The sequence below is a fragment of the Engystomops pustulosus genome, chromosome 6 (genome assembly GCF_040894005.1).
Source record: "Engystomops pustulosus chromosome 6, aEngPut4.maternal, whole genome shotgun sequence".
NCBI classification, from domain to species: Eukaryota; Metazoa; Chordata; class Amphibia; order Anura; family Leptodactylidae; genus Engystomops; species Engystomops pustulosus.
This window is the reverse complement of record NC_092416.1, coordinates 133,758,185-133,784,925: the sequence shown is the minus strand read 5'-3', so window position 1 is coordinate 133,784,925 and position 26,741 is coordinate 133,758,185. Positions and strand designations below refer to the sequence as shown.

The 26,741-nt window shown below is 40.0% G+C and overlaps 1 protein-coding gene across 2 annotated transcripts in view; it reads right to left on the bottom strand.

The window, feature by feature from the left end:
• Positions 1–26,741, bottom strand: part of ASIC2 (acid sensing ion channel subunit 2) — a 514,307-nt gene that overhangs the window by 197,091 nt on the left and 290,475 nt on the right. The window contains exon 1 of one of the 2 annotated variants that reach the window (XM_072111114.1): positions 18,479–20,485. The exons of the other annotated variant lie outside the window; for it this stretch is intronic. Within the exon in view, the coding sequence (XP_071967215.1) occupies positions 18,479–19,120 (642 nt within the window). The 5' untranslated portion in view covers positions 19,121–20,485. Of the gene's footprint in view, positions 1–18,478; positions 20,486–26,741 lie in introns of those variants that run through there. 2 annotated transcript variants of the gene reach the window in all.

Below are 26,741 nucleotides of genomic sequence, written 5' to 3'. Positions count from 1 at the left end.
TACCAGTTGTTTTATTCCTTGGTTACATAACTGACTACACTCTTGTCTACTAACGACTATCCTTGGCTTCATTCCTGATTATATACTGCTTCTATACTGCTATAACCAGTAACCATTTTTGGCTCCTCAACCTAGAGAACTAGGTTGACCATGAAAGTCTCTACCTAGTTACAGGGGTTAAGAATACCCCACTAAAAGATTCTTCACCAATTGTGACTTTTACTCTCAACATCTCCAGTGAACAACATAACAGTCCCATTTAGATAATGAAACATATAAAACCCCAAAAGACATGAGAGGCACTATATTCACAGCATGTCTTTATTTACACTCCTGTCTGTGCTAATTAATCACCAAAGTAGATTATAAATTATAATGCCCATCTAGCATTATCATTAAATCCTTCTCTGAAATGGAAGTTATTTGGGTAATTAGTACCAATCCAATCTTCGTTTTATGTTACGTTATGTATTGTTAGGGCGTAGATTTTACAAGCCAGCATTATTATTACAGAAATTGAAATGCTGGGGATGTGTGCACTGAATACAGATGCCCTCCCTGGTTTGTTTCCCGACACAAGCATAAATATTAGTAGGTTTCTAATTGGGGAATGTAGCAGAATAATCACAATACATGATTCATTTCTAAAGCCACTATTAGGACAAAGTGATATGGAAGCTATAGACAGGCACCCAGCAATGGCGGCTTCAATTTCGTTCAGGAGCTTTTATGATTCATATGCATGAAATCGTATTTTGTGTTTGAAGTAAGACAGAGTAAACCTGAAGAAAAAATAATGAAAGAAAAATAAAGAACTAGCATTATTTGTTCACTTTGAGTACTCTTGTTTTTCATTTTCAGAAGATGAGCCACTCATTAATCAGCTATATAGTAAGTCAAGATGACCTAGATATCTGAGGTATAAGATATCAAATAGTTCATCTCAAACATAATAAACTAGAATCAGAGTAGTGAATTCGGCATTTTTCTTCAAGAGGATGGGATTAGATCAATAGACTGTGGAAAACATCTGATGTGTTCATAGCACAGTAGACTATCAGAATTCTGTCCAAGTGGTGTCCGATATAGACTCATACAAGACTTTTTTTTCCGAGGGACCTTAATCTGAAGAAACTGTATGCTCCTGGGCTCTACTGTTGGATAGACTTTATGTGTAGTATTGTGGTCTCATGCCGATGGAGGAACCCTTTATTGCCCTCATTGACAGTCTCCCATGGCATTTAATATTTAACCCCTTTCAGACAGAACCAATGAGCGTAATTTGGACAACCGAGTAGAGTTTTATGGTTCTCCCAAGAAAGAAATAGATAAGTAAATAAATGAATAGAAATGAACAAGCAATGAAGTTGATTATAAGGGCTGGACACACCAAGCTCACTGGCACTAAAGGACAGATGACAAATGATATAAGAAGTATCTGTCCAATGTATAATTGCTAAACAATTATTCCAATGAGGATGACCGCAAGTTCTATAGTTGTTGGAAATTCAGGGCAAACACACATATGGTGACATTCTAAGCTCCCAGGTCTACATATTTATGCCTCTACTGGCGTTTTTTCAACGTAAATGTCCAATTCTATTTTAGTCTTGCATATAAAAACACAATTAAGTCTCAGGCTCCAAGCTACATGGCACCAGAATGAGATCAGCTAATTTGAAGCCTGCTAGGAGCTCTGCTCGTATCATCCCTTTTGATCACACTCCATAGGTCTCTTACTAGCACAGCTTGCTATGTTGTTGTTCATGAACCAGTAGTGGTCTTGGCAGCTGCCAGAAACTATAAGTCTCCCCTCGGTGCTGAAATAAAAGTAGGTCAGGGAAATGCGGAGACCATTTAAGGGCCACTAGGAGTTTACACACTGTTGCTGCATTACAGAATAAACATTTATGTTGCCAAGTCAAGAGGCCAGTTGTCAGGATTTGAACCTACGTTTTAATGGCCTTTCTTGCTGGTTCTTTACCACTGTGCTATGTAGCCTAATTGTTTCTACCTTGTTTTTTTACCTTGTCATTCAGTATTTGCTAGGTTGCTATTGTTGTATCTACAGCTTATCCCTGCCTCTGTTCTGTAGGAATAGCTATACTTACTAAGTAGCTTGTTTCTTTGACTGTGGTGAGAGATTTTGGGGGGGCCCACATTTAGTAGACCAGACCTTAGTATCCTTTAGTCCTTTTCCAAATCTGGAAAGGTTTTTGTGTTCAGAGAGAGAGAAGTTGTCAGGTCTGGAGCAAACCCAGGAAAGTTGACCATCACCCACAAGAAGGGACTAGCTTAGCCATAGAGTTAGGGACAGTTTTCCCTTCCCTGTTTCCCTAGTTCTTGCTGCTCTCTTTCCTTGCTTACTTGTAAGCCGTGACACAAGTATCATAACTTTACTGATATGGTTTCTACTGTAGGAAGGCGTGTATATTGCTCAATGTTACATTCTGAATCACTTTCAAAAATTCCATAAAATACTTGATTTTAACAAACAAAAACTGGAACAATTATTCCTAGAGGCCAAATGATGATGTGGTAATAATAATAACAATGTCCTCCATCGAAGTCCTTGATAAATAACACTTTATATTCAACAACAACTTAACCAATCACTGTTGCAGAGTTACAGAAAAATTAGATTGTTGAGTGTGACTAATAGAAGCACATCTCCATCAGTTACGGTTATACAGTCCTGCCAGTATGTTACCTCAGGGTAGAGGTGTGCTACAACTTTCAGCACAGTAGAAATGTGTTCGATTTTAATTAAAACTAATTATATTGTTCTCTTCCAATTTAAGTTAAAAATATGCAAATAAACGCAACATGATACAAGCACAAGCCATATAAATGTTAACGAGGAGAGAAGTCTGTCATCAGGAACAATATTGCCTACAGCTGCCCTACTTTGGCTCCATGTTAAGTATGGATTGCCCACAATTAAACCACTGCAGGGAAGCTTATATATAGCATTATAGCAGAGATATACTGTGGGTCTTGTAGTTAGAGAACCTACCCATTAAATTTAAATAGAGAGGTTCTGTTTCCAATAAATGATTCAGGTACTATATCGCACTATAGATTTTAAAAGACATTGGGGGACATTTACTAACAACAGTGCATTGTGTAATGTGCAGTGGGTGCCAGATTCAGGATTTCCGGTGCCCGTTCCTCATGAATCTGGCGCCCCCTGCACAGCTCTGACAAAGTGTACCACTTTTTTTGGGGGGCACCTTTAATATGGGCCATGCAACACATTTCTGTTGGACTTTGCATGTTAAACCTGGCGCAGAATCTGGAGCAGAAATTTGTGTCGCATCATGACTAGTGCAGCGGCGCCACAAAAGGGTAGCGTGTGACACAAATGTGGTGCAGACACTTCTTAAATACCTGTTCAAGCAGTTTGCACTAGAAAGAACATGCAGTACAACAGAAAACTGAGGCCCTATTATGTGCCCTATTATACTCTATACAGCAAAAAGCTCTTTCCTTTCTGTAGCCTCATTGTAATTCTGTTGTTAGGGAATGGACAACAAGATGGAAAGGAATGACTGACATGAACCATGAGCCTTCAAGTTATACCCACCCAGCTGTCCCTACCTGTTTGCCTACTCTACCCTAACCGGTAGGTACCAACTGGTCAACATTAAGTTCTGTGCCAAACTGAAAAGACAGAAAAAACAGGACCAGGGTCAGAAAAGAAAAAATACTGAAGTCCAGAAAATGCGATCAGACTTCAATTAATCAATTAAAACAACCAGAAGTAAGGCAGTGTTCAGACTAGTGCAGAACAGAATTCAAACTACCATATATACTCGTGTATAAGCCAAGTTTTTAGCACAAAAAATGTGAGTCTTTCTTCTCCCCGGCTCCTCTTCTTTCTTATCTCATGGACGTGGCTATTTTTTCTTCCTGGCCGGCTCATTCTATGACGTCAGCAGCGTCATAGATGCGCCTGCTGGAAGAAAACATGGCCACGTCCATGAGAGAAGAAAGAAGAGGAGCCGCGAAGAACAAAGAAGACGGGACGGGCCGACATCAGGGACATCGGGGAGCCGAGTCGACATTGGGGAGCCGCGCCGACATCGGAGGATGAGTATATAAGTTTTTTTTTTAAGTGCTGGGGGGGGGGGCAGGCTGTATACTACTAGGGGCTGGCTGTATACTACTAGGGGCTGGCTGTATATTACTGGGGGCTGGCTGTATACTACTGGGGGCTGGCAGGCTGTATACTACTGGGGGTTGGCTGGCTGTATACTACTGGGGGCTGGCAGGCTGTATACTACTGGGGGCAGGCTGGCTGTTTACTACATGGGGGCAGACTGGCTGTATATTACAGGGGGCTGGCAGGCTGTATATTACTGGGGGCCGGCTGCCTGTATACTACTGGGAGCAGGCTGGCTGTATACTACTGGGGGCTGGCTGTATGCTGCTAAGGGCTGGCTAGCTGTATACTACAGGAGGCTGGTGGCTATACCCTACTAGGGGCTGGCAGGCTGTATACTACTCGGAGCTGGCTGACTATATACTACTGGGGGATTTCTGGCTATATACTGGGGGTAGGGCTGTGACCAATGCATTTCCCATCCTCGGCTTATACTCGAGTCAATAGTTTTTCACAGTTTTGGTGGTAAAATTAGGTGTCTCAGCTTATACTCGGGTCGGCTTATGCTCGAGTATATACGGTGTACTACATGGGGGCAGGCTGGCTGTATACTACTGGGGGCTGGCTGTATACTTAATGGGGGCAGGCTGGCTGTATACTTCATGGGGGCAGGCTAGCTGTATACTTCATCGGGGCAGGCTGGCTGTATACTACATGGAGGCAGTCTGGCTGTATACTACAGGGGGATAGCAGGCTGTATACTACTGGGGGCAGGCTGGATGTATACTACATGGGGGCAGGCTGGCTGTATACTACTGGGGGCTGGCTAGCTGTATACTACATGGGGCAGGCTGGCTGTACACTACATGGGGGCAGCCTGGCTGTATAGTACAGGGGGCTGGCAAGCTGTATACTACTGGGGGCCGGTTGCCTGTATACTTCTGGGGGCAGGATGGTTGTATTCTACTGGTGGATGGCTGGCTGTATGCTGCTAAGGGCTGGCTATCTGTATACTATAGGGGACTGGTGGCTGTATACTACTAGGGGCTGGCAGGCTGTATACAGTTTTTCACATTTTTGGGTGGTAAAATTAGGGGTCTCGGCTTATACTCGGGTCGGCTTATACTCGAGTATATACAGTAAGTACAAATCACTGTCTGATCACTGTCAAATCACTGTCTTTTGCTGTACTTTATGGGCACAGAACGGCGCTGAAGCCAGGGAATAGATGTTACACTTATTTAATTGAAAATATTGCTAGCTTAAGACTTGTAAATATAGAACACTGAATAAGATGAAACACCAAATTATTCAGGCTGGCATTTTATATACTAATCTTAAAAACTTTGTAGGAGTAAATTGCTTCACATCCATTATCAAATGCAGTCACTTCATTTAATTGAGTCACCACCTTTTGAACTAAAGTCAGAAAACAAAATCTGTGGGAGATATTTATTTATAAATTAGGCTCAAATCGTCCGTGGCCTCAGTAGGTTACTGGAATCACTTGTAGTTTGCTTTTACGACAATTTTCTGTTCAGGCCGATGGTCCTGCTGTTTCACCCACACTCTGGCACACCCTCTTTTTGTAAAGTGGCATGGGCTTAAACCTCCATTTATACAAAGACGGATGTGCTTTTTTTCTACACCAAAGAAGTTTTAATACTTGTTTCCCTATCACTTTTTTATAAGCTGTCACTTCACTTTTTAGAATGCATTGCACAAATTATTGTTATATTAAAAAGTTGGATTTGATAAAAATCAAGAGAATCCCCCACACTTGTATTGACAACTCAAAAATGAGGTGTCAATATATGAGCCTAAGAACAATACAAGGACAACCTATTCTGGCCATCAGGGAAGTGTGATAGAAAATGTTATGGGATTCTAAAATGTATAAATAGATTCTAAGGCATCTTTACTCTTATCGGGGAAGACACCTATTGGTCAGAATATCAGTAAGGATTTCTATAAATATAAAAAAAAAATACACAATCTCTGCAATATCATAAAAATAATATTCACTGAAATTGTCAGTTATTGGGGCAGATTTACTTACCCGGTCCATTCGCGATCCAGCGGCCCTTTCTGTTTGGATGATTCTGGTCTTCCGGCGATTCACTAAGGCAGTTCCTCCGATGTCCACCAGGTGTCGCTGCTGCACTGAAGTTCGTCGGAATGCACTGAAGTTCACCAAGCCAGGCCGGGTGAAGGTAAGCGCGTGTCCAGCGACACTTTTTTTTTTTAAATGCGGCGGTTTCTCAGAATCCGTTGGGTTTTTGTTCGGCCACGCCCCAAGATTTCCATCACGTGTGCGCCAGCGCCGATGCGCCACAATCCGTTCGCGTGCCCCAAAAACCCAGGGTAATTCAGGGAAAATCGTCAGAAAACAGAAAAATTCAGGTAACCCGCCTAAAAATGCGATTCGGGCCCTTAGTAAATGACCCCCATTGTCTCAATTTCTCCGAAGTCATCCTCCAGTCATATGGGCTAAAATTTGCTAAAGTATATACATACACATATATATATATATATATTACATATTCTAATAAAACTGTATATCAAACGTTAGTCTGAAGTCCTTCCTGTTTCTACATTTTAACTTTTTGATGCCGACAGACATTTTTATTGTAAAGGATTTTCGTATTTCCATATTTTCTATATTCTAGCAGTCCTGCCCAGGGCTGTATATATCCGAGCAGGAATCACTCAGTAGGAAGTCATCTTTTATTAAAGTTTCATAACATTCTGTATACCGAGTTCCACAAACTTATAAAATAAACTGTAATTTGTTCACCACATCCATGAAGCCATAGCTACTAAGTCCAGGTGAACAGATGGCTCAATAATCCTCAGGCATGACAAGATACATGAACAGAAGCAGACTGCCAAGTTTCTATAAATACTTCAAATCTGAAAATATCCAAGAGTGAAAAATGGTGTCAATGCGTTATCTGACTGCACCACAATAATGGCAGCTGTCAAAATGTGATCCCTTAAATGAGCAGCTTGTGGTTTCAGATTTAGATTCTCATTATTCTGGGCAATATTGGGTTCATATTGGACCAATGTGACATACAGCTAAGGCTGGGTTCAGATCACATTTTTTGCATCTGCCTGACGGACATGTTTTTGATAAATGTGTGCTACGGCAGATTTATTAGTGTCTATGGACATGACGGATGTCCAAACAGTCTACGTTTGTTGTCCTGTCCGTCTGTATCCTTCTTCTTTTTTTTTTTTTCGTTGAGAAAAACATGGGCTGCTGTGTTTTCCATGTCTTTTTAAAAAATGTAGGAAAAACATGTTTTTTTAACATTGGTGTCTATGGATGACATATGCAGTATGTGTTCAAGTGTACACATCAATTCGTCACATCAGTTTTTTTGCCTAAATATGGAACTTAAAATTCTCCATCTTGGTAAGAATACAGGGGATTGGCTTCAGAAGGTGCAGCAAGTGGGAAAAAAAGCATAACTAAACTTCCTAAGTGTTATTTGTTTTTTATTTGAGAAATGAATAGTTCAGATTATAATAGTAAACTTTATAATTAGGCAAAATAGCTTTTCTGTCTTAAATTTTGCTTCTTTCTTCTCCTTTACTGAGCTGTGTTTCTGAAAGCCTTCTTAAGACTGTACAAAGCACATAGATAAGTACAAGAGGCTAAAGCTTCACTGTTTACATAGCTGATGAATATTTTATTTGATGACTATACTCTGAAGAAACAAAGATTATATAGAATACGTCTGTAAAGAGTTAAGACATTAGAAACCATTTCAGTTTCTCAGCTGATAATGTGAGTAGAGGACAGAAAGCTGATTTACATAAACTGCTAAAAGCAAGAATTTTTTTTTTCTCTTTAACCCTTTCATCACTGAGGGTCATTGGTGCCTGAATGTCCAATTTTTTAAATACTTTCCCTAAAAATAATCTCAATCTCTTTTGTATTATTATATTACATAAAAAGAACATTTCCCTCTGATGGGAAATTCCATAAATACAAAAAGATAAAACAATTAACAATAAATTATTTGACTTGCTTATAGACCCCCCTCCCTTATCCATCCCCCATCACTGTAGCTCATTGCCTTTTTACTATAACTTGAATTCTTTAACTTAATAATAATTATTAATTATTAATTATAATATAATTAATTATAATTATAATTAATAGTTTTCTTACTAACATTTTTAATATAGAATTAGCTGATAAATAACTGAGATGTGGAAAAAATTTTCCCATTACAAATGTTTTGATACGGTGTAAAATTGGATAAACCTTTACCAAATATGTTAGAAATATGTATAGTGCCCATACAACACCATTTCCCGGATTTAATGACAGAGGCAGAGGGTGCATGTACTATTGCAAAGTGTTTACTTTAGCGCCTTATGCTTTTTGCCTTGAGATGGGCTTACTTCAAATCTTCAAATCTCTTGAACCGTGGCACCTAGAGACACACTTCTGGCGTGCTATTAAAGAAGAGAATTTCCCCTTCAACATCATATTGGACTAGAGATTACTGTTACAAAGTTACAGTTGGGAATTGAGATCTTTAACCATGGGTATCTCTGGCTCTGTGTCACCGAGAAACATAGGGGCTTATTTTCTAAGGGTCTGCAGACCCACGTTCGTTGGACTTCTCAACGTTTTCGAGTTTTGCATGGCTGTGACAGGTATTTAATAGGGGATTATGTCGCATGCAATCGGATTTTGGCGCAGCTGCGCTGGCTTTCATGTGACAAAAATGGGGGGACATGTTGTCGGACGATACGACTGATCTGGACTGAGCGCGGGATTTAACTATCAAATTGTGTCGCAAGCCCGTGCACTTACAGGAAGAAGAAGGTGAACTCTGTCGGACCTGACTGGGGAAACGACACATGCAGGATATCGGGCACACGATCTTAGTGAATTACGGCACAGTACATGATCATCAGGACAGGTAACTCCTCTGTAAACTCCTCAGGATGGGTAAGTAAATTTGCCGCATAATGTTATGTTAAAGGAGAGGTTATCCTATTTAAAAGTGTTTCTACATGGGACAGTTCAGGAGATTTAACTGTTTAAAGTGGGAGATTGTCTTGACCTGTATATATACGTGCTATCTACACCAGGCATTTGCAAAAAGCCCTTGGGTCGTGAAGGGATTAATAAAGTATATTACAAAGTTAACAATGATCGCCTGCAGTATTGAATTCTTCAATTTTTCTTAAAGTTTAGCTAAACTTTAAACTAAATAAACCTTTAATAAACTTTGAGCCTGGGAGATTACATTTGAAAGTAAAGGCTATTCTTGGACTTACTTCTTGCTTCTGGTCCTTATGCAAGGACTAATCTAACTTCTTCATTTAAAATTGTGCTGTATATGTATAGGTCTAAAAAAAATAATGGAAAATCTGCACCACAAACACAACAAAGATTCTGTGGGGGAAATTTATCAGAATATGGTAGCCGCCTCCCAAATATATCAGGAGGCCGGATGTATCCGGAGCCACCAGAGAGGCAAGGTTTCAGATAATAAATGTCCCCCATAGCTACTAATTTCTACATTACTGTATTCCTTCAGCCTTTACCATGTTGTTTTAGTTTCTACTTCAAACAATTTACTAAAACGTAAGGCCCTGAAATTAGTTTGATAACCTTTTCCGGTTAAAAATATATACGTATTAAAGATTGTTTTTCAGTCACTTTCCAGATCACGATAAGATAAAAATGGTACAGAGAACAAAATAAGACATGCCCGAGGAAAAAGAAAACTTCAAAACCTCATCCTCTACACGGGGACATTTGGCAGCCACAGACGTCTTAGCCCAACATAAATCATAAAAGGACAAGCGAGTCTGAGATGCATAGAGATCTGTGCTCTCATCTTCCTGACCGGAAAACCAGCAAAAATCTTGTTCTTGTTATCACATCATCATTAATGTTGTGAATCCTCCATGCAGTATTAAAGGGCCGCAGCAGTCACTGCAAATCGCTGCAATTAATTTTAATGTACACAGGGACAAAAGTTTCAACAGTTCAGTGATTAAACAATATAAACCCAAAGTGTTATCCATGAAAGACAACCGTGTCCTTGAAAAAAAACCAGACTCATCAGTTTTCACTAAAATTCTATTTTCTTCCCATTGACAAAAATAACAAGTCATACAGTAAATGATTGATGATGAAGGTTCTTTCTAGTGATCGACAAAGCTACTTATTATCTACCTCTGAAGGAAAGTTATTTTCAGGCTCACATCATGTATAAATAGATTATTAGAAAGATCTCTTTACTGCCCATTCAAATATACATTTGTATATGTTATTTGTCAGTTCCCCAAAGCAAACTGAATAACCAAGCTTGATTACCTGTCTTTGTACTCTAATCCACCCATAGTCATAAGTGAATTGTTCACTACTTTGTATCCCTCAATTTGCATTAGTTTGTTCACCGATCTCCTTCATTTACAAAATTGGTGAACAAAGTTCCAGACACAGTTCCTTGTGTGGTCTGACTAGAAATGTGTCTGTAAAACTATGGCCTTACTAAGAACACCCATGCCTCTCTTCATGCATCCAACTATATTTATTGCCTTGGTAACCACTGCCTGGCACTGCTTGCTAAGGTTAAGCTTCAATACCCCAAAGTCCTCTTTCAGTGGCAGTTTTAGCCACTGTTTTAGCATTTAATTGACTTTCATTATAAAACTTATCCCAGCTGAATTTCTCTACACATACAATATCAACACTAACTGTCATTTCTCTGCCCAAGCCTTCAGTTCCTTACTATACTCACAGTACTTTCAATTTTACTCTGTATCTGCTTTTTTTTTTTAATAAAAGAGGGCTCCAAACCCTGTGCATTGTTGGGACCCTGCCTGAGGACATAACCTTTAATAACTTGCCATTCCACTTGGCAAGTTGTTAACCGATTACATATAATTATCTTAGTCCCAACAGTCTTATTTTATCTGGTATGGTATAAAAAGTCTTGTAAAGGTCTTGGTACACAACATCTACCACCTCCCTCATGCCCAGCCTACTAATTCAGTTCAGATCAGATGGGTCTGACTGGACCAATTTCTCAGGGACCCATGCTGGCATGGTTTTAAAGGGTTATTACGTTTGAGACATTGCAGGATAGAATCTCCAAAAACAGTTTTTCCACAACAAAAATTAAATTCTGAGGTTGATCATGTCTAGAATCACTTTTTGACCCCTTTAAAGGAAATCAAAAAACAAATAAAAAACCTGTAAATACTCACCTTCACTCCTCTTCATCTTGATCCCGCCGCTGTCCTCCGTTAGTCTTGACAGGATCACCTAGAAAAAAAACTTATAATAAGCAGTACAGAGTGCGGGGAACAAGATGTCCGGGGCTCCAGGCTGCTAATTATGCACGACCTCACCACCTCCCTCTCCCATGCTCCCAGCAATAGGACGAGGTGAATTCACACCCCTCGTGTGATGTCCCCTACCTCTACCAAAATGTGATGGGGAGGTGGCGGGGGGGTGCATAATTAGCAGCCTGAAGCACTGGACACCTTGTCCCTGCGCTCTGTGCTGCTAATTATTACTTTGTTTTCTATGTGATCTCGGTGTGTAAAGACTAATGATGGACAGTGAAGGGTTCAAGAAGAAGGGGAGCAGGGCTGAATATTCCTAGGTTTTATTTTTTTTGTTTTTGAGGTCTTTGATTTCCTTTAAAGAATATAGATACCACATTTTCATGTCCCCAGTATATGTAAATAAATACGTTTGTAAATTGTTCATCCAGTGAGTTATTCTGCCATATTGAAGTTGAAATGAAATTCTAGCTAATTTGGGCCAATCGGCATCAGTCTTGTAGGGCATCACCACTTTAGGATCTATAGGTTGGACTTCATGGACTGTTTTTATGTACTTAAAAGATTACTCTGGTTAAAAATTCACACAAAATCATTCACTCTCTTAGGGAATTCTGATTCAGTAGATGCCAAGGAGGAGGACAGTTCAGGTCCTTTTGTATTAACTAAAGTCTACAAAGACCCTCTCTTGTTTTAAAGGAGCTGGCACTCCTACGGATTCCATGGACAGGTTACCGATTTCCATAAGAATGATGTAATGTTCCTGCTCTGTTGTGACACTGCTGGGAAGGTTTCCACCTGTGTCTGGACTCTCAGGCAAAATATAAATTGCTGAGTGTTCTACAAACTCTAGATGCTCGTGATCATCCTATCAAATGCGGCTTGTTGCTATCAAAAGGGGTTTGTTCTGCGGTGGGCAGAAATTTTTATTAAGATGCCATCCCAACTTGCTGCCATTTTTTGGTACCTCGAAAATTTCTATTAATCCTTATTCACCCAGGAACAAGTGAAGGAAAAACTTCCAGCAGCACACTCTGGCATATGAGATGAATTCTTTTCATAAACCATTTATATAGTCAGCGAGTTAAGAGTAATTGCTCATGAAAAAAGCAGATCATTACATCATTCGGGATGCCATTTCCACTTTGGCATAATGACCTGAAAATGCCATGCAGCTTTTATTTATCAGTCGTCTTTTATCACTCTGTAAATGTTACAGTCATCTGTAGGTAGCAATTAGCTGCTGCTAATCTAATCAATGGAAGAGAAACATCAGATGGGGAAAAGCCACCCCATCCATCTCTGTCCCTAATCTGCGCCTCTTATTTTCAGCAAGCACACGTCCCATCATTTGTTTTAGCACTCCAATGTGGGAAAGCAGCTGGCGATATTTGCAAATATTTAGATGAATTCCTTTGTGTTTGTTTTTTTTGATTCCCTGAATTAATTGCAATCATTTTAGGCTCAGTCTTTCCTTGTCTTAAAGGAAACCTTTTAGCTTCCCGATCACATAACTTATGGCCTTATCATCGAGGTTTCCTGCATCACAAATGAGCATTCTGGAGCATAATGGTAGTGGCCACTGGGGTCACTGCACACTCTCTGGTTATACAAAGATATTCTACCCATTAGTAACACAATATCATCGAAACGGCAGCAAGCAGAGAGAGGCACATCATGCCCAAAAGATTCTTCTCAACATTACATTACAGCTGTAAAAGAGTCCGAGCCATACAAGGGAATCCAGCAACCCAACAAGTAAGAACAGCAGTCCGAATCAGCCGGGTTGTCCGTTGGCCACGCCCCCCAATTTGTGTCGCCAAAATCCAATTGGTGCACCCTTAGTAAATGTGCCCCATTGTGTCCTATATAAAGCTGCTTTTACTTGTTGGGTGTAGAAGCTGCTGAACTTGTGAGGTCTCATAAGGTAGCAAGGGGGGAAGTTTTCCTACATTGAGAAATGTATTTTCATATTTCCTTCCCAGAATCCCTAGCAGAGCAAGCTTGGCTTTAAAGCCTCCAAAGGCCTGCAAAGGTAGCCTTTAACCCTTCCAGGACTCAGGCCTTGTTCGTTTATGAGTTTCTGTTTTCTACTTTCCTCATTTCGAAAGCTATAACTTTTTTTATTTTTCTGTTTACAGAGATGTGCTAAGGCTTACTATCTGCAGGACAAGTTGTTCTTTTTAGCGACACAATTTTATATTCCATACAATGTAGAGGAAAGCTGCAGTGAACACATTTGCAGCATTTTCTTGTGGGCTGTTTTTAATGCTTTCGGTGTGCGCCCTACATGACACCTCCCCTTCATTCTTTGGGATGGTAAAATCACAGGTATGCCAAATTTATATTGGTTTCATTAAGTTTTTAGTAGGTTTAAAAAATTCAATCTTTTGTAGAATAAAAAAATGCCATTTTGCCAAATTTGAGGCCAATGAATTTACAGAGGTGTACAGATGTGTTTATTTTTGGTACATGCTGATGTTTTAATATATATCAATTTGCACTTTTTGATCATTTTCATTCAAATATTTATGGATGGAAAAATGGCAAAAAAGTGGTTATTCAGAAACTTGGGTGCTATTTTCTTTTACAGTATTCACGGCCAGGAATAATCTTATTTATATTTTGATAGAACGGGCATTTAGGGTACTTTAATATACAATATATTGCTACTGTATTGCTGTTAATCTGTAATAGTTGTAAAATTGTCAAAAAGCTGTCCTAAACCCTTGATAAATGTGGCACAGGCAGTTTTTGAGTGTAAATTACACCAGAATTCTGTTGTAAATTGAGTTACATTGAGTTCTTGCAGCTTGTATCTCACCACAAAAAAAACATGTGTGTAGATGTCAGGATTCAGGGGTAGTGGATCCTCTGGGCCACCCCGGACAATTACATAAGCCGACACCTGGGACCAGAGTCTAAGTGGCACCAAGAAGTGTGGTCGGGGACAGGCAGAAGGTCGAGACAGGCAGCACAGGATCAGAGTCGGGGGCGTAGTGAAAGGTCAGGACGGGAAGCAGAGGAGCAAAGTCAGGAACGGAGGTCACAACAGGAAAAATGGATAATCACACAGGGCATCAGGAACAGCTTTCTCTAAGGCTATGAGGCACAAAGATCCGACAGGAAGAGTGCTGGAATTTATCAGGGCAGGCAGCTGGCCAGCGCCAATTATCGGTGAGCTGGGCCTTTGAATTTTACAGAGCCGGCATGCGCTGGCCCTAATAGACCGGAATGCGCGCGCCAAAGCGTGGGTATCTCAGGGAACGCCACTGGAGCCAGGAAAGGTGAGTTTCCCACTGGGGCATGCAGAGGTACACAGGTGCACCTGTGACTCGCGATATGGATCGCAGGGGCACCCTTGACAGTAGACTTAGCCTCAAGTTGCACAATAGAGTCTTAATAATATATGCAAATTAACCAGTTTTAAGATTTACATGATAGCTAAAGATTTATTTAGCTATATTATTGGGCCATATTTCTGCTAGCACTCTCTCTACCTGCAGTCCCTTCATGTGCCTTCTTCTGGCAGCTACTTTATTGCCCGCTCGTTGTAATCCAGCTAATTATACTTAGTGCTGAAGCCTTTGGTTTCCATTCATTGACCTCTCTGCTTGGCTTCCTCCCTTGGAATAGGCATCCATTTGTGAACAATCTCCCTGTGATGTACAACAGCTTCCTGGCCCAGGTCATGTTTGCTCACTTTAAATGAGATGAGTGCGCGAATACTCACAAAACATTCTCATAAAACAAAGTGACTCCTAATAACTATTTATGATCTTACAAAGATTTCCGAGTCACAGGGGTCCCTGGTTACATTGAATAACAAACATAACAGATCTCCTGAATATGTATAAGGTTTTTTAATTATCATCATGAAAATTTATATTAAATTCTCCTAAATTTAAACACGTACGGTAACTCTTAAACATTGCAAAATCCATTTTTTATAAATAAAATGGATAATGCAATGCAAGTGAGTGCAATATATACTGTTCCTATGTTACAGTCCAGTACTTGGTCCTATTTAGTGACTGGAAGACGTCCATACATGACTGTGCATATACAGAGAGGTGTAACAGATAGGAACACCCAATGGATTCCTAGGATTAGGAATTAAAAATGGATAAAATACAAGATATATAGAATCTTTTTACATTTCTTGACTCCTATAGTTTACATAGCATGAGCAGACCCCACATTTTCAATGAGAAGCTTCCCCATCTGACCTGCACTCTGTGTATTAGCTTTCCTCTGCTATACTAAGTGACTAATCGACAGAATTGATATTCTTTATGCTCAATCAACACATGACACATCTTGTCGTGTTTGTCTGAAAGAAAGAAGATCAATAGTGTCTTGTGAAAATCACCGTACATCAGATCAAAGGGATGAGAAAAAGACTACAGAAATCAGGTGTCACCCGTCACATTACTGGCTTAGTGCCATCGTAGAATTTCTTGTAACATTGTAAACTCCACAGTCATCTATAATGCCCCCGTGTACATTACCATAAATATTGGCAGAAGCAATACACTATCTTTGGTATTTGGGGATATCCTGGCTCTCCTCTGATGGATGATGTATGGGGAAGGAATATGCTTAATGAATCTTATGCCAGATCCTTCCCTGCAGGAAGATGTCTAGCAGCAGCTTATTTTCCCCATTGAAAAGCATTGCGTGCTTGGCCATGCCAAGTGTCCATGTGTGTGGGAGAGCTGTGGAAAATAGATGGCAGAATATTTTGTGCAAATGATTAAAAAACACACACACATATAGATGTTACAGTTTTTAACAGATCTCTTAATATATCATCTCTTAATCAATCAGGAAAGACAAACCAGTCTTCATTATAAGAAGAGATTACGATTATGGCCTAACATGATAAAGCAGCTAATTCATAGATCCAGGCACTGTGACTGTGCTAATCTTCTTATATTGATTATCTATGGGCTATTTCTTTTACATCAACTTTTACAATTAATTGCTAAGGTGCCATAAGTGCTACAGGGGTGTTACTAGAGACCCTCTGTGCTGCAACTTCAGATTTGCATGATATTACACTGAGCACAGAGGGTAGGGGAGACAGTGTAGCAACCTGTGAAGCTAAAGCAAGAAGAGGCTTTTGAAACACCCCCAGAGTCCTATCATAATTTTAAAAGTTGATTTTAGAAAGAAGGAGGAGATCGGTAACAAATATACAAATATTACCACAGTCACTGTGCCTGGATCTATGAGGAAGTGTCCCTGGTTTATCATTGTATGGTAAATTTCCTATACTGCTATAGATGTATTACTGTACAACAACTGTAAGAACAGTGCTTATTGAGTAAGTAACAAGTTTATGAAGGTCTATGACTGGTTCAGACTCTTTTCTATTTATTTTTCGGCTGATTTAATGAGAAAACAACACATATCACCACCATTTTTGATATTCCTAAAATTACTTGGATGGGATTGTCCAGCAGTTTAGAAAACAAAACCTATTTGGGAATTCGGGTTAACAGGGAGGTGACACTTTTATTCAAAGCACTTGAATGGAAAGCCATAACAATGGATATCTCAAGCTCTATTAGAGCTGTCATGTTCTGCATTACATGAGGTCTGGTTAACTTTGATGGGCATTGTAAAATGTTCCTCATGATAAATTATAACTGGAGGGAAATTACAAACCTACAGGTAGGTATGGTTTTTCTAAATCAGATAGCTCAAAGTCCCACCTGACCATGAATCTGCTTTCTAAGGAGACCCCTTGACTTCTAAATATGAAAGGCTCTTTATATTGCAAAATGTAGCCACTCATTCAGAATGATGATACATTGATATGCAGGAATTTGTAACAACCAACAAAATAGTAGTATGACCAGGGCTGGATTTACAGCTTAATCTGCTCTACGCATTAGGCCTGATAACAAAAATTTATATTCTCAAATATTATCAGTAGATAAATTTATATAAGGTCAGTGTGAACAAAGATCAAGTATAAAACTTATCTTTCCTAAAGACTATTACCACGTGTAACTCACTCTAACAGAGTGACCCACTGTACCCCCAACTTCTATGTACTAGCAACTCCTATAACCTCTGAACCCTCATGCCCCCACTCCTAAATATTATGACACCCCTCTGCCACCAACAAAGATCCTTAAAGGGGTTGGCCACTTTACCTCATGTTTTTTGTAATGTGTGTGTAAGTGTCGGGGGGCAGGATATTAGGTAACCAATATATATCTATAAATAGTTCTGCTTTCTTGATATAAAAAGTGAAGCCTCCTGTCATGTGGTCTCTAACTGTCCATGAACAATCGCCAGTTAGGGATCACATGACCCTCCATCTTCCGCCATTGTATAAACAGGAATGTCTGCCGCTGAGGTAAAAGACAAGGGCTTCACTTTACATATCAAGAAAGTGGTGCAGATCAATAATAGATCAACTGATCAAGTTTATTTTATTATTGAAATATAAATAAATACTTGAAGTACTATATATTCTAAGTGTACTACATTTTAGAAGATAATAGTGTGAAAACATATTGTAAATTTCCTCAGATGCAGTTCATGCTGCAGGCATTAGGGTATTAAAAGCATATGGTGATCAATACAACACATAAGACTATAATGATGGTAATATTGTGTGATGCATACTAGGTGTAAAACTATTCCAGGCCATAACTACTAATACACACACTATTACCCTCAGGACATTCACTACAATGGAGCCTATATTCCAGACCTGGTTCCATTCAATCTCAGAGAGTAAACCAGAAAAGAGATTAAAGGCAGGATTGATGACAGAATAAATCTTCCTTTACTATCAGGACAGGTAATGATTGAATGTATGACTTATCTTAGTAGATGCACAAGCGGTCCATGATGAATGTGTACAGAAAAAGCAAGTACAAAAAAGAATACAAAATACTTTGTTCGGAGGCTCTAAATGATTAAAAGTGCAAATTAAAATGATTATTTGTGTGAGGTAAACTGGCTTCTAGAAGGATACTTCTACTAGAGAAATGTAACTAAACAAGCAGTAAAACTCACAGTGGAGAAATTGTGTGGGCCGCAGGCCTCTCCCCGATATCTACAGGAAAGCAGCATGTCCTCCAGCTGGTGACCTAGTCTGTCCATGAATCCAACACTGATCCCATCAAAGTCCCGAGGTGGCAAAAAAAGGCGGAAATCAGCCAGTTTGTGGAACCATTTCTGTTTGTCCTCGGGCAGTAACTCTGCTAAAAGTGGACGAGCTGTACGGTTGGCCAGGAGGAGACCCAACCAGTAACCCGCAAAATAGAGATCGCTTTTGCTGAGGCGGTGAAATCGTACAGGGTTGTTGTTGCAAAGGGTGACAGCAGGAAAGGCCAGTTCCTTGCTCCATTCCAGTTGCACCCGCGTGTGTGATGGAAAGGATAACCAGTAGAGCAGCCTGTTGGATGACCAAGACAGTAAGAGTCCCAGCGAGGTGAAGAAAGCAAGAAACCAAAATGCTCTTCTTTGAAATGCCAACCTTGGTGAGCATATGTATTTTAGGCCATGCAGCTTGGTGTGCTCTAAAGTGGACAACGATAAGGCACGGCGTTGCTGTGTCCTGGTATAACATTTGGATGGCACTGCCTTGGCATCTCTTCTGGCTACACCTGAGGGGCAGCTGCCAGCTGGAGCCCGGATCCTCTCTTCTCGAGTCATGACACACCCCCAGGGACTCACCAGCAGGGGGGCATCTCGCACTGGGCATCGGCAGCACAGCTGGGTTCCACCACCCCCTCATTCATTCAGTCAAAGGAAATTCCAGACTGCTAGCTAAAATGCAATAGCCTAGCAAGACCCAGACTGGCTGCTAGACCAGAGGGGAAGATGGCATGGCAGGGTAGTCCGTATCAGAGCCAGCCCTCTATATGAATTCTCCGTTCCTATCCTCACGCTACACAGTGTTTTCCCTATGTTAAATATTCATACTTCCCTACATATGTCAACTGGAGCAGAAGCCTGAAAAAGTAGCGACAGTCATTTCATCTTCTCCCCAGTTCCCTGTAAATCTGCAACACAAACCTCCTTAAATTGAAAGCACGATAATAACACACAAGCAACTAGTTGTCTCCCACACACTTCAGATAGGGAAAGACATTTCTCCTTTTCTGGGAAGCCAGATTGCCATGACAGTGGGAAGCATTTAGAGAACAAGTGAAGGGGTAGAAAAAGCTCCTGTTTCCTCTGCCAACTCTCAGCCTTCAGAGCAGGTAGCAGGTGAGTAATTAAAAAACAAGTATCCTGGCACTAGGAAAATTTCTGTGCCATTCCCCACCACAGTGAATTCACGGATCTCCCTTAGAATCTTTCCAGGCATGAAGTAGAACTGACTACAGAGACATCATCCTGTCCATTCTGCAGGTCACAAGAGGAAATCTGAAGCATATCATCCTTCATGGCATTTTTCACTTTCTGCATTCCCCAAGGAAGAACAAACTGGTATCGACTTTAAGTAGATCAGCCTTGACAACATTAGAGCGAATTAATTTTTCAATAAGACTCTCACAAGGTTTTAAGAGAAAGCTTTTGCCTAATGTCAAGGCTTGGAAGGTTGAAAACTTGGCAACAATGTCTCAGCTCTCGGGGTGACTACCCAAGACTCATTGCCTAGCGATGTGCGGAGGAGATACGGTTACACACATACCCATCAGTTTTTGTCAGATTACTCACAGCACTTTACATCCGACAAACTTTGAAATCCGGAGCAGAGGAAGGTTGGAGGAGTTCAGCACTGCGGACAGCTCCTCCAGCATCAGGTCCTCGGTGCCAGTGGATGCAGAGCTTTTGCCTTCCCAGTGTGAGATGTGTTTCGCAGACAGACAGACAGCACTCAAAGCTTCAGTCTTCATATAAAAGACATATCAGTTAGCGCCTGATGTTATTTACATGGAGTAATAGACATCTTTCCTGCAGGGGAGTAAATCCAGTCTGAGGGTCGGTCCTGCTAAGTTCTTCTAAAGAGCTGGCACATCATGTGTCCCTCTCTCGCCGTCTCTGCTGCACACAGGCATCTCTATTTGTGCACCAGTGCAATCCTGCATTACCGTATTTCTCTCAGTACTACAGTCACATCTGAATTACCAACAAGCCTGGAATAGAAGCACTTTTACATGATTCAGTCCCAGACAGCAGAATCCACTAGCACGACAAATACCATCAATCTCTGGCTATCAGGTTGTCCTCTTATCATGGATAACTTGACAGCAAGGAGTCAAATATAACCTGTCTTGTACTAAAGAGGAAGAGTTTTCCTCTCGACCAAATAAAGACTTTAATAGAAGAGAATCAGAACTCATTCAATATAATTAGAATAAAGATGTACCAGACATTTGCTGTAGATAATTGTCACCAAGGCAACCAGAAGGTTTCTAATTTGAAGTGAGTGGTTATCATATGTCCTTTGGTTGGTAACCTGAACATTAAAATAAGAGGCAAATCAGTTCATGGAGTCAAGTTATCTTTAAGCAAATCGATGGGGAAAAACACAGTCATAAATTATATGGCTCCTGCTAAATTCTCCTGCTATTCAGCACTGATGCTCTGGTTGTACAATCAGTCCATGGCCTTAGGATCACTACAGCCAATCACTGTCCTTAGTGAATTCACATGGCAGTATTTTAAGCCAAAACCAGAGTCAATCATCTGGCTTGAAATATACTGTCCAGTGTATTGCAGTTAGAAAGTGGCAGGAGGACTAGTCATGATCAGTCTGAAATTACGGACCCTACAGAGTCTTGTGTCACGGGCTGACCCCACTGCTGGTGATGGGATTCTTTGCATCTTATATTGATATATAATGCAAGGAGTCCCTTCTTCCCTGCTAAACAGCAACAACGAGTGTAATTGATTATACTACAGTGCTGCTGCGTAGTGGGGAAGTAGGGATATATATCGATATGATGCATAGAATGCCATACAAAGTAGTGAAGCTGGTCTGTGACACAGGACATGATCATGGACCATCCACGACTAAGTAAGGACTATGAATTTACCAGATAAATAATAGCTCTAATTTTATGACATACACTTCCTGAGCATTTTACATAGTCTTGGAAACCCGTTTAAATCCCTGGCATCTTTAGATAAAATTTATGGTACAGATGAGAATATGGGCTTCATCAGGCACAAGGGTCAGACGGTACCTATACCCTTTACACACTAAATAGCTAGAGTACTGAAGGGACTGTCTAGTTGCAGCAAAAAGAAAAAAAAATGTTTGTTTAAAAAAGGTTTTAAAATTTCCTACCTACATTCTGGATCAATTCTTCATGGTTTTCTAGATCTCTGCTTGCTGTCATTCTAAAGGTAGATTAATTGTTTACTTACAGTGTAAGCAGAACCATGTGATAAAAATGAACAGTGCACCTGTGTGACATCACATGACCACATGACCATGGCCACATTTCTATCCATAGGAACAATGAAGCTTCCTATAAAATGACAGCAAATGTGGAAAAATGTGAGGAACTGATACACAAATTATGTAAGCTGTGCATTACACATACAATATGATTATTTGTCGAAGCTGATCAACCCCTTTAAAGGCACACCCCTCCAAACACTTATACGGGAGTGATTATGACAGAGGGGGCATGTAGACAGTGATGTCTGCTTGATCATCCTCCCATTTAACTGGAAACTAGCAGGACACAGGTAGTCATAGGAAGTCCTGAGTCCTGCTACCTTCGAGTCACCTGACAAGCGACTCCCAGCAGCTGCCAGAAAACTTAAACCGTGTAAAAATAATAAGGTTGAGCCTATAAAGATCTTATTCTTCCCCTGTGAAAGTTTAATGGGAAGTGAGTATATACTTAGGAAGTGAGCCCTCACATAGATAACCATACTGTATTATTATACATTATCTGTTGCTGCAATATAGCAGAACCCACAAAGCTGCAGTCCACAGGTTTTATAAAGAAATTCTAGACACAAGGAAAATGACTGATCTGTAACCCTAACAGGTTTTGTTGGATCTGTTGCATTATCTGCACAATACAAATGCAGTTCCAAACATCACCTATGGACAAAGAGGGCGCTTTTTGAAGAAGATAGCAGTCATGGCATTCGAATCCTGGACATCCCTTAGACTAAACATATATCTCCTGGCAAGTAAAGAGAAAGCTGATATGAAAGCAGATACATTTTTTTTTTGTTGGGGGGGGTGGGGGGTTGGTTAGAAAATAGATGGAAATACATAGCACAATCCGGTATAATGTGAATCTGGGGGGATTAGCTATAAGAGCTATAAAAGTTTCTATGACATGTCCTCCAATATCCATTTCTGGACCTTGTAGTGCAGCAGCTAGGACTACAGTGTTCCCCCTAGTGCTGCGGTCATGATAAATAAGAACTGTAAAACAGCCATTACACTTTAGTGCTTCATCAATCATCACAGCCATGAAATTTTTATGATAGGATGGAATATAACCTGACCAGAGAGTAGCCACGTAGCCCCTAAAGTCTGAAATCTGACATATAGCACAGGGAAGAATGCGAGACCTGCTGCTAAAGAGAATGACTATTCGGGGAAGACCGGTATTTCTCACTATCTCCCTCTGGTCAACTGTGGTGCCCTGTATGATGTGAGAGCGGCATCGCATACAAATATACCGAATATATGGCGAGCAGCCACTGCTCCTCCTGGTGGGCACACGGCGAAGTGCAGCTTCATATTTAAGTTGACAACATCAGCACGAGGAATAAAATATGATAAAAATCATGCACATTTTATAGATATTCTGAAAAATACACAACAATAACTTTCCATTTTAGATGCATCTCATTCGTACATATTGTATAGTATAGTACACAATACTGAGATCATCAGTGATATTACGGTATATCATTACATCAATAATTTTATTGCACTAGATCAGTAATCCCCAACTGTTTAGTACTACAACTCCCAGCATTATTGCCTTGTTTTAAAGCGTTTGAGAGTGGTTTTGTTTGTACTACACTGGAGATGTGACTTGAGACTCTCATGTCAAGTAAAGTAAACAGCTTTGCTTTGCTATGGAGCAGTCCCTAGTGATGCTAGATAATGATTTTGAAAGCCCGGCCTTTAAATGCCAGGACAGAAGCGCTGAACTGCGCGAGAAGCCAGAAGGTGGCCGAAATCAATGACATTACATTGATCTTTGCTTATATATAAAATAGTAGCCATAAGAAGATAGTAAAATGCACCATTACCCGGGGGGAGCTTTATCTGTCACGTGACTGTGTGCACCGCACCCCTGATTAGATGAAACTCCTGAGTAGGAAAGTACCATGCTGCAGGATGACACTGTTACAGTGATTACAATGGGGCAGATTTATAAAAAAATGTCATAAGGTAAGAGAGTGTAGTCTTGGTATGCTGCTCCAGTTCTATTAACGTGTCTGATGCTGGATGATAAATCTGGTGCAGTATGAGACTGTCTAATCGTAATTTGCCCTATATATTAGCTTGTTTAGTGTACAGACGAAAACAACCCCAAATTTCTTAGACAATAGCTTAATTTGTGGCACAATGGGGCCATTTTATATATTTTTTATACCCTTATATATTTATACCCTTATATAAGAGTCCTGTGGCCGCATTTGAGTGGGGTTTTCCGACATTTTCGAGGATCGTGCCACTGGGACAGGCATTTAGAAGGGAATTGTCGCACATGATCGGATTTTGACGCATCGGAGCCAGCTTTCATGCGACAGGAATCGGGGGCAGGCCGTTGGACGATCCGACAGATTCGGACTGAGCGCAGGATTTAACAGTAAAATTGTGTCGCAAGACATACACTTACATACACCGGGAAGAAGAAGGTGAACTCCGGTGGACCTGAGCGGGGAGCGACACATGCAGGATATTGGGTGCCCAATCTTGCACAATTGTGGCAGAGTTCATTCTCATCGGACACTATGGATCAGGGAACGCGTAGGGACGGGTAAGTAAATGTGCCCCATAGATTTTTGTTTTCCTAAGCCATGTCCACTTTTATGAGGCCACAACTCTTAAGTCACACTAGTCGTAAAACTGTCTGAACCTTAATAAATATGGCACAGTTTTTTTGGTGCAGATTATGACAGAATATATAGATTTACCACCATATACTTAGAACGAGAAAATTCTCAGTGGGTCACAAGCTATTCAACATACTTTGTATGAACATTTTTACCACTTATATTGGTCCTCAGCATCCTCTTTTTTTCTTTTATCGGACCTTGGCCTCATGTAAATGTGTGTAAACAATGGTCCAGCTTGACATTGGCCATTAACAAAAGATAAGACTTCCCAAACAGCAAACAGGGGAATGGGACTTGCTCTCAGTTTTTCAGCTTGGGCAGGCGGCTAACACACCTCAGAAACCACCATCATGTGTGTATGAGCCCATAGACATACATGGGGACAGTGTCAGACTGGCCCCATCAGAGTACAAGAGGAACCACAGGTGGGCCCAGGCTCTTAGCCAGTTCTGGAGTCCAGAGGTGCAGCAGAAGACAACCCAATTTGGAGACTTCTACAGTTTGTATGATGTAGGGTGGGCCCTCAGCATAATTTATCTAGTGAGTCCAAGGAACACCAAAACAAAACTGCATGGGGACGTGTGCCAGCAGTTGACCAAAAAAAATATTTGTTATCATAAATCCATATGTTGAGATGAGATATGAGATTACACTGGTTCTCTATGCAGAGGAATGAGTAACAATTCTGGTGGGTTCAATGTAAAATTAAAAAAAACCAACGACTTACACATGTTTGTTGTTGACACGACTTTAACCCCTTACCGCTCAACTGCGCACTAGTAGGGAGTGGGCTCTCGCTATTTGCGCTCAGCTATGGCTATGGTAGCCCTCAGGTCCAAGACATCATCTTTAAGGCACAGTGTCAGTCTATGCATATGCATAGGCTGACACTGCTAATACCCTGCAATACATCAGTGTTGCAGAGTATTATCATAAACAAGCAATCAGATGATTGCTTGTTCATGTCCCATTGTGGAAGAAATAAAGATGTAAAATAAATGTTATTAAATGAAAAAATAAATTAATACAAATGCCCATAAGCCCCAAAACATACAAAGAGACATATAATGCACAAAAAAGTCAAAATCATAAAACAAACCCCACGTATATAAAATCATCGCGTCCGTAAAAACCGGTAGAATAAAAGTAAATAATTATTGAACCCATACGATAAACGCTGTAAAAAAACCTGTTAAAAAATGCCTAAAATTGTGACATCAAAATAAATTATCCAGACATTTAAAAAATGATGAAAATGTAAAGTAGACATATGGGAAATGTTATTCAGCAACTTATTTGGGTGGTAAATCTATCTGCCTGAAAGTGCGATGATTTCAAAAAAATTTTGTAAATAAACTCAAAACTTAGCAGCCCAAATGAAGTACAACATGTGGGGAAAAAAAAAAACAATCTCATAATCGCTTTGATAAGTAACAGCGTTCAAAAGTTATACCCATATAAAGCGACGCAAGTCAGAGTACAAAAAATGGGGTTGAGCCTTAAGTTATAAACTGGCTGCATCCCTAAGGGGTTAATGACCCCTAAATAAAAATAAACAAAAATAAACCCATATAGTGAACATTAATAAAAGCCAATAAATTTATGAAAAGTAACATTTTTTAATAACCCCAAGTAATTTTTTTAAAAGGTAAAGTTTTAAATTCCAGATATAAAAGTAGTATAAAAAAATAATGGCACAATTTAAAAAAAGGAACTGATTCGGTAAAAAACAACCCCTCATACAGTGATGGCAAAAGAAAACAATTTGAAGTTATGGTCCTAGAAACATGAAAATGAATAAATGTAAAGAACTGATTTACCATTAAAGTGAAACACAGCCAAGGAGTTACGGCTATATAAATGGATAATACTGTATGTCTATGTAAGGTTTCGGGTGGTACTTGTGTTGCCATGAAGGGATACAAAGATATATCTGAAAGTAAAAAACATTTTTACAATCACATTACTGCTACATATAACAAACAATGTTCTTACAGTACCAGTGCTACAGTCCAGATGGCAGACATGGTCTCCATGCATCATATTTCAAGGACTATATTTCCTATACAAGGACTAAAACTAAGAAAGGTTTGACTTTTTAAGAAAGGATCTCACATTTTGAGAACTAAAAGCAGCATAGAAATGCATTTATTTATTTTCTGTGTTGGTCGACGCTTACGGTTGCCCTACAGTAAGAGTATACCATAGTATGTGCATATATGCACATATGACAAAAATGTTGTGGGGGACATTAAAGTTTTTTAGACTTTTTTTT